The following is a 12,557-nucleotide window of genomic DNA, read 5'->3' as shown; positions in this document are numbered from 1 at the left end:
CCGGTAACGGGTAGAGCACATGTTAAAGACAAGAATTAAGAAATTCAAGCCCTAGACGAATTGAGAGGCAAACGTTATCAAATTTTGATTTTGTTTAGTGTTATGGAATCCTCTTGCCAAGGAAAATCTTTGGTGGTCATAGTTTGGAAATCTGACCCGTTGGCCAGAATTGACTTTTTGGATCAACCTATAACTGTGAGTTTGACTTGTGTTGAAAAGTAAGAGGATGTTCATCCAAGATTTTTAACCATTCCAAACCCGTTTTTGTATAGTTTGAAGTGATCCGGAGACCAGAGAGTGTGTTGCTAGTTTACTGAAAAGTGTGCTTAGTTGTATAATTAAGGTAAGTACGACTTTAAGCTTTGATGCTTGCTTTTCAAAAGCCGTATTTTATGAATATTGTCGGCGCGGTCCATTTGTTGGGACAAGCGCGTACTTAGCAGAGCCGGTAGTCTGTGGAACAGCCATGTATATCTTTTTTTCCGAGTATGCAAATATTATTTGATAATTTGAGTTGTGTGGTGTGGCTTCGTGTCATGTGCAACGGCATTGTAACCCAAATTGACCTGGTAAGAAAATGTGACTAACCTAACCCATTAAAATCCAGATGAATTGGGCGAATTACACTTTTTTGGGTAAAATTTGACACCTTTAATAATGAAAAACTCCCGTCACGCTTCTCACGAACAAAATGGGGTCATTGACACTTATGCCCCCTATTTTGTACTGGTCTTTAATTTTTGCCCCTCATAACAAATAACTTTTGCGCGGATCATAAGTTTACATTTTTCGCATTATAATATTCCACAAGTTATATCCCGCGCCTTTAAAGAACTTATGATCCACTGGATTTAAGTTCGATTGCTAAAGGACAATAATTAAAGACAACCCATTTGAAGGCCAATTCTTGTAATTTCTTCAACGAAATGGCATTGCTAAAAGGAACTATTTTGGTAGAGACGGCACTCGCAGTTGTATGAGTTGAAGCATTTATGACCCCACGCCCGTTGATTTTTATTTTAACGATTTACATCCTTATGTTACTAAAATTCTTCATGGCAACAGCTACCTACTACTCCAGGGTCCAGTACCCTACAGTTTTTCTTAAACTTGAAGATTCCAGCTGATAAAACTGGGTACAGGCAAAAGGTTATTATTGACCCTATACTGCACATTAACAGCCACTTCAAACGCACTTCTGGAATTGACACTAATGTAAATTCTGCGAATTAAGTTGTGATAACTGAGATTCTTTAGAAGTTAGCCAATTACAATGTAAAATGTGATTATAATGTCCAATATCTCCATGAAATAACTGAATTGTAAAGTAAAACATTTGAAGGGAGCATGCTTCGACCCAACAAGAAAAAGGAAACAAAATCAGCCAAGAGGTGCGACGTTCATCCTTTTCCCCTGAACCCCACAACCAGAAGAGTTGGAAAAATGAAGAAAAACCATGGACAGTAATTTTTTCCACTAATCCAAGAGTTAGGCATGGACAAGAATACATATATTTACACTGCCTTTTATTGGCTCCTTATTCGAAATGGGGTGAAAAAACCCAGCCAACTAAAATCGGCTAGTAGAGAGTTCATTATTTTGGGAGATCACCCAAAGAAAGAGATGTAACAAGAAACCTAATCTTCCAAACACCAACATATTAAGGCATAATGTACACCTATATACGGGTGAAATGCTTTAGCCCAGCGGAACAAAGGTAGCAGAGTTGGAATTACAGATAGAACGTCAAACTGTCTTGGCACTCTTAAAACCTTTTTCTAATTAGGCTTTTGCAGGGATATTGCCAAAAACTATTTGGCATTCTCAGGACTGGTTTTTAACTATCCTAACATTGCTATAAAACCGTTTTAGGTCCTTGATAGCCCTTTCCTCTATCTGAATTGAACGTAGAGACGAAGGTGTCTCAATTTCTGGTTTGAACCAGCGACTTGGACAACTAGTTTCTGATGGTGAGCCTTGACCCGTCATCACAGAGAAGCCAGTAGTTTTCGTCTTTGGGCTGTGAGAGAGAGCCAACGGTAGCTTTCCCTACAGAAAAAGATTAGGCAGATAAAAAAAAATTATGTCGGGAACAAAAGACATGTATGGATTAGGGATTCTGAATTCAAGTGCAGTTATACATTGACCAACAAATTAAAACAGATAATTAGCTAGAAACCGGCTGCTTGTGCATATTCCTAGGAAATCCTTCAATAGTTTACTTAACCATTGGGTTCCAAACCTCAAATCAAGTGAAACTTGAAACAATTTTCTAAGCAAAATATAAAAGAGAACATTGAGAGATTACAAGGCTAAGAAGTGCAGATTCGAAGATGAAGATAGACAAAAAACTAAGGACAAGGATTTTAGCATTCCTATCAGGAACATGAGCAATTTCCAGTTGCCTTTTTATCACAGACCAAATAGTTACTCTACTAGACAAAAGGGCCTTTGTTAACTGTATAGGTAAACAAACAAACAGCATAATCGACCAGGCACACAAGACAACTGGAATACAATGTACACAAACAGATAGTATTATGCAATATCGATGTTCAGAAGTCTAAATTCTCTTTCTGCAAACCCATGCACAGTCTACATTTGGCCCAGGGAGGTAGAGAATAACCAACCTGCTGCTGTTGGATGTCCCTAAGAGAGAGACGTACAAGAGGAGGCGTCCCGGAGGCAGCCCAGGGAGGGGTGTTCTTTTCCACATCAGAGACAGATGGTGTTTGTGACATGGGTATTGGGCTGGACTGTAAAAAAGAACTCAACCGTAATTTACCACCACTACTGTCACCAGAGGGGTCTTCTACTGGGTCTCTGAGCTTCAAGGACTTTGTATCTATTACTTTGCTCTGCTCATCCTGTATTTCTCGAAGAGATGCAGAGCCTTTCTTGACCTTAGCACCACCCCAAGCAGGGCCTTCACTTTTTTGCAAAACTGGTGGTGGAACTACAACTTTGGGAACATCATCAAGAGCACCACTTAGAAACATGGAGAGTCCACCTTTTCTATTTTTCTTTTTTGATGCTACAGCTGATGATCCGTTACTATTAAGGGTGTTCCCAAGGTCTCTCTTGATGACAAAGGGAGAATCTTTTGCATCTTGATTGACTGCAGCTCCTTCCAAACCTTTGTGGTCATCCTACAATTGGAAGAGAACTATTAAGAAGCAACCATTTCCCCAGTCAAAATCAAGAAGAAAATCAGTTCAATGATCCAATCAGAGCAGCTTCCATGTATAAACAGCACTGGGGTTTTGCTGAAATGAATTGTTAAGAGACCACAAAAAGGCTCATAATAATACCACCTGAAATCAGTGGTGATACAGATAAAGTCACATAACCGGATTCAGTAATTAGACCTTAAAAAGTAGTCATATAGCAAATCTGACATTTTTATCAGCAATCTGCTGCTCCTCAATATAAAATAGAAACATACAGCAGCAAACCAGGCACTCCTGTAACCAATAATCTAACACTAATCAACCTGATCATCTTAATCTATCAAAAGATATTTCTCACTTTTCACTCTTCCTCAGATCATTACCCTTCAACATCTTAAAATGAAAAATCTTAAAAAGTGGATGATACTTTTAAATAGGTATAACTGGACATGGAAGATAGTTTACTGTCTTCTAATCACCAAGGGATTGAACAAATACAAAAGGATAAAAGTTCACCTCATACTGGACTTCAGGAATTTGAACACTTGAGGCACCCTTTTTGGGGCTGGGTTCAGCACTTTCACACTTACTGGATGATACCTCCACTGGTGCTGCCTTTTGTTTGCTCTTTCTCCTTTGCTTCTTAGGTACGTCCATTTTATTACTCCCTTTTCCATCAGCAAGAACAGAGGATGATACTGTTGATTGGAGCGTTTCTACTGGGACACCAAGCTCAGCAAGTGACTTCTCCAATGCTGACCTCGTCTGAAGCTTAGCAATTTGCTGGTCATCAAGAGTCTGCCCCTTTAATTGCTTCTCTTCAAGCATCTCAATCTGCTGCAACTTTTTCCTCAAAGCTCGTACCTGTTTCAGAACCCCTTCTTTCATTTCATCAGACTGTAGAAAGTTATCTAATCTCTGTTCTCCCTCCTGTCTCAACATTGGCCTGTTTTTACAGCTGTCACGCGTCCTAAGAGACTCAATATCATCATTATCTTCTTCATTATATATTATGGCAGGGAAAGGGGCAGTAGGAGTTGGAAGCCGGCGATAACTCCAGGGTTCAGATGACTTCATATCCCACACTTTCTCAATCATGACCAACACGTCAAGTGAAGTATTTGCCACTGCATGGCCTGAGACTGTAAATATATAATCAAGATTGCGGATTGCAATATCCTGCAAAAGAATTCCACATAGCTTCTGTAAGAGCTATCCATAAAATAGTATTGAATGATAAGTAATATAGGAAGCACCTATAACCTACTAATGGGCCCGACAGCAAATTACAAATCTCTGCACACTAATCAGGTAAGATATTAAAATTAAAAGAAAAAGGTTGAAAAGTTAAATCAGAGATTGTAGAATATAAAGACTACCAATTATAGCGAATACACAAGAATTGAGCTCAATTATTTTATTTGTATTTATATCATGTTTTACACCAAATTACAATCCAATCCACCACCAAATTTTAAGTCAAAAGCATAACAATTAAAAGTGGGCTGGGCCTGTAGCAAAAAACAATATGCATTAGGAATGACAAAAGTGGATAAGACAACAAGTTTTAACCTTTACTTGAAGCCTGTCCACGTTTTACTTCAAACGAAACCTTTCAATTAAGTGACTGTTACATCAGAAGGAAACTAGGACAGTAAACATATATAATACGACCTTTTCTTTTGGCCATGCTTTCAGATTTCATTACTATGCATGTCCTTTTTTGAGTTCAGCATCTTCACTGTTTTCCTATTCTTGGGTTTTTGTTCTGGGAGTTGGTAATAGCTTTTATCTATTGTTTATTGTACTTGTTAATTTTGATGATAGTCTGAACGAAGATAATATTTCAGTTAACAATCTCACATTTTTTGAGTTAGATTATATTGACAAATCTGTCTCCCAGTGAACAAATATTGGATCAGTCACGACTCTTAAAACATGTAGATTTCCAAGCAATTTTTTTTGTTAGCCATGTATTATTGTAGATGGAATAACTACAAAGGACAGAGAACCAAACCCCCTGCATACACATGGCTCTAGTAGCAACCAAAGAGAAGCGAAAAGAAGGAACAGAACATTGAGAAGCAAGAGATAGACTGATGCCTCATTTTGTTTTATCTTAATAGAAACAACCAACAGTAATTATAATGGAGAACAAGAACCCAATCCTCAAATCTTTTAGCAAATAGAACTACGGAACACAGTTGCGGCTACATCATAACTTCTCTTTAACAAAGGATCACAAATAGAGCATACAGGAGTCAACAAGAATATACCTCGCAGTGTTTCCTTAGATCTTCTGCCCCTAGTGAATCCGAAATTTCCAGCAGTTGAATCGCATTCCGCGGCTCCACCAAATGCTCTGCAGCCACCGTCTCACAAAGGCTCTTTAAGGTTGGTACAGTCTTGTTTTTGACATTTTCTTTTTCTGAGATGAAGAGAGCTTCCTCTGACTCAACCTCATCAAACATAAAAACCTCATTGAGTTCATCTGTATCACTTTTCATCTTCTGCTTGAGCATAGAAGGATTCTTCAACATATTAGGTGGGTAACCAGGATGATATAGAGAAGTAATGATCAACAAATGGGTCTCCCCAACAGAAATTGAAGTTGCCTTTTTAACCCCATGTAACCGAGTTAAAGCGGGAGGTTTCTCCTTCCCTTTCTTCCCATCCCACATATACACATCACCTGTCACAGTAACAGCTGCTGTCCAATATTTCCCAGCAGAGATGCACGCTACATTTGTGCCACATAGTGAATATAACTACAAATAATTAAGATATGTTAGACTTATTCACGAAGTGCTAGAAACAGTATACACAATATTGACAGCAGCTAAAACCTGTTGACAACGCAGATCAGGATCAGATGACACCCAATAAAATAACGTGCCATCCTCTGTAAGCGCCATACTATGTGTAGTCCCGGCAGCTATTGCAACCACATGAAGACGTTCCTTACGATGAAACTTCAACGGGATGTTGCCCATCTTTTTTAGGCTCCGGCCAATCACAACTCTCTTTGGAGTAACAAGCCGGTGACCCCAAGTGAAAACCTCTCCATCAGATCCAAGAACAATTGTGTGATACTTAGCTGCAGCAACTCCAACAAAGGACTTTCCCTTCAGATACTCAACAACCCTTGGAGCATAGTTAGAAGCCGAGTTAGATGTTCCGTAGCCTAGCTGACCCTCCTTATTGCATCCCCAGGTGAAAACCTCACCCAAGTCAGAAACTACAGCAGTGTGCTTGTTTGCTGCGGCTACAGCAACTACTTTTGACCTCAGCGAACTCACTCTACGAGGTGTAGGTTGAGTATCTACAGAAGTATACCCAAGTTGACCCTCTGTGCATCATCACCAAATCAATCAATATGCACTAGGCATGAAAGCCAAAAACACATTAACTGCAAGGACACTCGTTACAAATACTAGTTCCTACGCACTATATTACAGCCCACGAGGAAGCGTGACAATTTTGATACACCTAAAATAACATCAAGGACATAAACATTTTCCAGCAGTATTAGCTGCTTGGGATAACTGACAGTTGGTAAATATCATGATACGAAAATCAGAAAAACATTTACCTCTGTTGGAACCCCAAGTGAAAACTTCTCCAGCCTCTGTTGCAATAACAGTGTGATGTTTAGCTGCAGCGACAGCTTTCACTCGACGTGCCCCTAAACCAGAGATCACCTGCCGTGGAGTTATTACAGCAGCTTGGCCACTGGAAGAATAAGAAGAAAGAATATACATTACCACATACAGTTGATGCTTGATACGATGAAGGCACCTATACTACTATCACAACAAACTCTAGGTAGCAGTGTTGAAGAACATAGAGAGCAATGAAGCACAAAATTATCACATTGAAAAATATAAGATTTAAAACTAACCACTCGGCTTCAATTAAAGTGTCTTTGTTTAACTAGGCACAGATTTATTTAAGAATATGGGAGACTTTTTAATCTTGCGGTCTTAAACTAAAGATGTGTGTAATGTACCAAAATGCCCTTTGAATCTTGTGGTCTTAATTAAGCCATAGGATATTGGATTTAAAGAGTTACTAAATATAAAACGAGGCATTCCTTTTTTAAACAAATTAAAAAGGAAAGTAAGACATACAAATTGAAACAGAGAGAGTACTGTTCAGCAAAATAATATGGTAATTCTTCCTAATAAATGTTTGATATTGCACGATAACATATTATGCACTACATCCCTCTCTATACACAGAAAAAACATATTGCTGGACTGTTCGGAAAAGTCAAAACCTTTCCTCATATTCAGTTTACCTATGTATATCAAAGTCAGGGTGTCCAAGACGGCCACCTCGTCCAAAACCCCAACTATAGAGTTCTCCGCGGGCAGTGACGGCGGCACTATGAAATTTTGCGGCAGAAACCAAATTGATGACTGACCCATGGAGAGAATCAACTTTACAGGGTAACTTTTGAATGTGCGCATTTCCAGTCCCCAGTTGATAATTCACACCACTGCCCCAACTTAAAACCTCCGAAGCAGCTAAAAGGGAAAAAAAAAAAAAACATACAAACGACAAAAGTCAACCCATCCACTTCTAAAGGAATTATCGAGAGTTATAGAAATTGAAATGTCTTCATATCTACCTGAATTATTCTTTTCAATGCCCTGCAAATCAGGTCCTGACAACAAATCAATGGGAGTTCTAGATTTGGTGTCTTCCAGAGTGATAGAAGCACCAGACTGTAGAAGGATGCTAGCAACAGCAAGATGACCAAAATGCAGGGCGCGATGAAGGCTACTCCATCCTGATTCCCCATCCTGATAGGCTAAACATAGACTTCATAAGGCAAATGTACATCGAGCTTTTCTAAACAGACAAGATCGAATTGAAAGACTGACATCTTTGGAAATTGATAACATTTTCTTTTTAGGTCAGAGGTCCATAACCATTGTACTGTACTAATAAGAAATACTGCACGATCCTTCTGCGTTTTATTTCTGAACCTTATCTAGATTGTGACATATTTTTCTCTTCTAACTTGTCATGAAAACAATCTTTATACAACATTAAGGACACATGTTATTTAATAGTGAGCTCAAATAAGACCCTACAATATTTCAAGTTACATTGATCTCCACAAATGCAATAGAAAATGCAGTTTTTTTTTTCAGTTTTCACCCCTAGTTGTAGTAGCTTACCTGAACAAATCCCCAAGAAAGACGTCCACGAACACACATGGTTGGTACGATACACCAAATATCGCTCCATGGTTACCAACTCAAAATCACATGATGTTTCGCAAAGACTTAGAAAAGACAAAAACACCACGGCCAGAATATTTTTCAAAGTACCATAAGAGAGAAAACAGAGTTCACCGTCAGAACATTTGCCAAATTAGCCATATGAGAAGGCATGAACTTAAAAACAAGCAAACGAATAGCTACGCCATGAATACGCTGATGTTTTAGAGCATTGTCCACCTCATCTAAGAAACATGCCAAAATATTTTCCAAAAAAGGAGAAATGGAGGGAAAAGCAAAAAAGGAATTTAAGTAAATAATACCCTATCATGTGACGGCTAAAATTATCAGAGCAACAAGTCAGTATGCACGTATAAATGACATTATAATATTGATCTAAAGGATCAGAAGCCTAACACACCCTAGCATTAGCGTCTGCACCAGCAGCAAGGAGCCTCTTAACTATTGGGATGTGATTTCTCCAGGTTGCGATATGAAGAGGTGTAAGGCCAAAGGCATTCCTTAAATTGATATTTCCTCCACTCTTCTTAAGGAATGCCAAAGAAGAATCAACATCAGCTACACACCCGTCTCGTACTGCAGCCCACAGATCTTTGGAGCATCCATTGAATGAAAATTTTCTAGCAGGAATGTGCTGCTTCTGGCATGACAATGGAACTACTTCCTCCATTAGGTGATATAAGTTATCTCTATCTTTTGGATCTCTTATAAAGTTAGCAGCTGTTACTACCACTTACGACATCAAAAAACTTTTGCCAAGATAATATGCTAGTGAATATAATGTTCAAAGTTCATACAAGTTAGAATTTCAGAGTCTTCAGAAAATGAAATCAAGACATCTTGAACTTTTCGTGCAACAACCTAAATGTATGTATTCTTCAGAAAGCCATATCCATCCACACCTCCCACATGAATATACACCACCAAAAGAGTCTTTGTTATGGCCTGTCAAAGAAAATGCCGAAATATGAACACCAGCTTCTTTGAAAGAGAATATAAGGCACATTGCATGACCATCTTGGAGAAGAAGAAAATAATATTTACAATGAAACATGTGTGTGTTAGTGTGTATGTGAGATAGAGAGAAAGAGAGTGATAATTAACACAGATAATAGCTTTGCATTAACCGCCAAAACCAGATGCGAGAGAGAGAGAGAGAGAGAGAGAGAGAGAGAGAGAGAGAGAGAGAGATCCAGTTAATTGAGATTAGAAGAAAATCAAAGCAATGCAAGTTCCCAAGAAACTTTTAAAAAAAATGAACAAGAAGCTACATTTTGAAACTTTTCTTTTTTAAAACAACAATTTCTGAATTATAAATAGTGTACATCTCAGGCCTAACAATTGTAGGTCATCTAAACCAGTATTCTTCTTCTTAAATCTTAACATCAGTTGGATCCAAATTGGAATTTGGAATAAGGTATTCGCTCATGATTACATACATGCTCATTCTTTTTTTTTTTTTTTGAAATTGACATACATGCTCATTCTTAATGTCTATCTCATTAGAGCAAATAATCAGATCCACATATATACGTGTATTAACAAATACTTGTTTTTAATAAGATCAACACTATAATGTTCTGATTGATGGTCAGGTAGGAGAATTGGGGGTTCAATCATGTTCCAAAATGTAATACAATTAGTCAAAACAAATATTTCAACATAAAAAGTAGATAAATAATCTTGAGAAGATACTTCATGGAGCTCCCCCACCCAACCCCACATTAATCATTAAAGGTAAGTTCTATAATTTGGTTGTCAGACCAGCTATGTTGTATGGGAAGGGGTGTTGGCCAGTCAAGTACTCGCACGTCCAGAAGATGAAAATAGCGGAAATGAGGATGTTGAGATGGATGTGTGGGCATTCTAGGAGAGATCGGATTAGGAACGAAGATATTCGGGACTCGGTGGGAGTGGCCTCCGTGGTGGACAAAATGAGGGAGGCGAGCTAAGATGGTTCGGGCATATGAAGAGGAGAGGCACAGATGCCCCAATGAGGAGGTGTGAGAGGTTGACTATGGTGGGTATGATGAGAGATAGAGGTAGGCCGAAGAAGTATTGAGGAGAGGTGATTAGACAAAACATGGCACACCTGTAGCTTACCGAGGACATGATCCTAGATAGGAGGATATGGAGGTCGAGGATTAGAGTAGAAGATTATTAGGTAGTTGAGCGTTGTCTAGTACCCTCATTAGTATTGTTCTTAGTACTCTCCTACTATCTTATTCTTAGATTTCATTAGTACATGTTGTTTCCTTTGGTTCGGTTACCGTATTATTTGTTGTTGCTTTTGTTGTCTTCTCTTTTATGTTTAGCATGTCTTCTTCACTACTGTTTTTCCTTTCATTACTTGATTTTGATATGCTTGAGTCGACGATCTATCAGAAACAACCTCTCTACCTTGTAAAGGTAGGTGTAAGGCTACGTACGCACCACCCTCCCAAACCTCACTTGTGGATTACACTGTAATGTTGTTCAGCATCTCCCATTAGAATGAGAAGGAAAGTGCATGTTGTTAAGAACCGAAATCTTTGAATATTAGTAGTAATTGAGAAGAGAAATTATTTTAACTAATCAAGACACAAACAGAACCATCAAAGTAAGAATGATAGATCAAAATACATTGAAGATACAAAGATCTCACGTACAACAAAATGAATCACACCAAGTTATTCATTAATGTGACCAGTTGGGACCCCACTGCCCCACAGTAAGTTTAGGATAATATTAAGCCAAGCTGAGGATTTCAGAATGTCTCACATTTGCAATACAAACAAAAACTCAAATCTTTAAGCACCAAATCAGAACATACAAAAATTTGGATCAGTACCCAATGTGAAAATGCACCCAATTAAACATTCAAAATGTCAGTATCCACCCGACTAAATACAGTACCCACTCTGTGAAAATGCACATCAAGATCAAATCTTTTCTTAAATTCGAAAAGTGGACATAATGCAAGATTGGTCATTAACAGGTAAAACAAAATTGAGGAAGATGTGCAATAAAAACGTCACCTTTGACTGGTTGGATGTAAACAATAAAGTTCCCAAATTAGCAAATCTCTCCTCTCTCTCTCTCTTCTCTCTCAAAATATGGATAACTATTTAAAGTTATGGAGATGATCAACAGTGTGAAAGATTTTATATTTTAGTTTTTAGAGAGAAGAGACAGGAGGAGGAGAACCGGAGAATATACCCTAATAGAAACCCAAAAATATATATGCAAAAATAGAAAATAGAGAGCTTGAAGACAACTTCCGAAGATTTAACTTACGTGACAAAAAAGACTTATAATTAGAAATGGTGATGTTTTAAAAATGTGATTAACTTAAATTGGGATTGAATTATAATTTTTAAAATTTATAATCTTTTACAAAATACACAAAAGCCCATACACATTTGTGGATAACGAAATTTTATTAAATTTAATTCATAAGAAATTTGGATTACATTCAAAATATATTAGTCCGAATAAATAAATTGTGGGCTAATATAATTGGGTTAATTATTTAAGTCAATAAATATGGATTTAAGTAATGATCCAATTTCATTGGGCTAGTCCATTTAATTGGGCTACATGTGATGAACCCACTTTGTCAAGTCCAAGATGTCATTTTATTCGAGAAGCCCAAATTGGGTGCCACGTGTCAAATGACGTGGCATGTCAAGTCAAACGAAGGAGCCAATAGGATCATGCCAAGTGCCAAAATGATGCAGCATGCCTAGTCAAATCAAAGGCCAATAAAGATGTGCCACGTGTACAAGTGATATGTTCCGGCCAATCAAATATCGACATCTCAGCTTAAATCTAATTGGTCGAAAGAAGCCTGTCCTTATCACAATTCCTCCATCCTACAACTATAAATAGGGGTCTCATAATTCAGAACAGGGGACAGAAATTCTAATAAGAAGCAAGAGAGAGCTCGCGGATCAAACGCTGCAGACTTCTCTACAAGCTAAAAGCATTCAAGCATTCAAGTATTTCTCTAGGAGTTCTAGAGATCCAGACGAAGATTCAAGATCAAGCTTCAAGCCCTTGAATCCAAGTACAAGTTCAAGATCAAGACCACCAGATTCAAGATCAAGCTCAAAAGCCCTTGAATTCAAGTACAAGTCAAGATCAAATCCATCAA

The 12,557-nt window shown here is 38.0% G+C and overlaps 1 protein-coding gene across 2 annotated transcripts; it reads right to left on the bottom strand.

Moving 5' to 3' along the window:
• Window positions 1–1,444: 1,444 nt before the first annotated feature.
• LOC132626594 (uncharacterized) lies at window positions 1,445–11,637 on the bottom strand. Of its 2 annotated transcripts, XM_060341513.1 has the most exons (10): window positions 11,440–11,637; window positions 8,823–9,367; window positions 7,804–7,978; window positions 7,471–7,699; window positions 6,763–6,902; window positions 6,017–6,519; window positions 5,447–5,938; window positions 3,687–4,349; window positions 2,631–3,149; window positions 1,445–2,049 (listed from the first exon to the last, which is right to left on the bottom strand). In XM_060341513.1, the coding sequence occupies exons 2-10, from the start codon at window positions 9,090–9,092 to the stop codon at window positions 1,825–1,827; spliced, it is 3,216 nt and encodes a 1,071-aa protein (XP_060197496.1). In that variant the 5' UTR covers window positions 9,093–9,367; window positions 11,440–11,637; the 3' UTR covers window positions 1,445–1,824. The 2 variants fall into 2 exon arrangements, with proteins under 2 accessions (XP_060197496.1, XP_060197497.1); XM_060341514.1 differs by lacking the exons at window positions 8,823–9,367; window positions 11,440–11,637 and adding an exon at window positions 8,360–8,791 and having other exon boundaries at window positions 7,804–7,986.
• Between the last annotated feature and the right edge of the window lie 920 nt (window positions 11,638–12,557).

The sequence above is a fragment of the Lycium barbarum genome, chromosome 2, assembly GCF_019175385.1.
Source record: "Lycium barbarum isolate Lr01 chromosome 2, ASM1917538v2, whole genome shotgun sequence".
Classification (NCBI taxonomy): domain Eukaryota; kingdom Viridiplantae; phylum Streptophyta; class Magnoliopsida; order Solanales; family Solanaceae; genus Lycium; species Lycium barbarum.
This window is presented reverse-complemented; position numbering and strand designations above follow the sequence as displayed.

Excerpts from the sequence above, each read along its gene's own strand:
- LOC132626594 (XM_060341513.1), bottom strand. The coding sequence starts at position 9,092 with ATGGAGGAAGTAGTTCCATTGTCATGCCAGAAGCAGCACATTCCTGCT. Across the intron at positions 7,700-7,803 it reads CATTGAAAAGAATAATTCAG|CTGCTTCGGAGGTTTTAAGT; the intron begins GTAGATATGAAG and ends TTTCCCTTTTAG. Across the intron at positions 6,903-7,470 it reads CCTGACTTTGATATACATAG|TGGCCAAGCTGCTGTAATAA; the intron begins GTAAACTGAATA and ends TTATTCTTCCAG.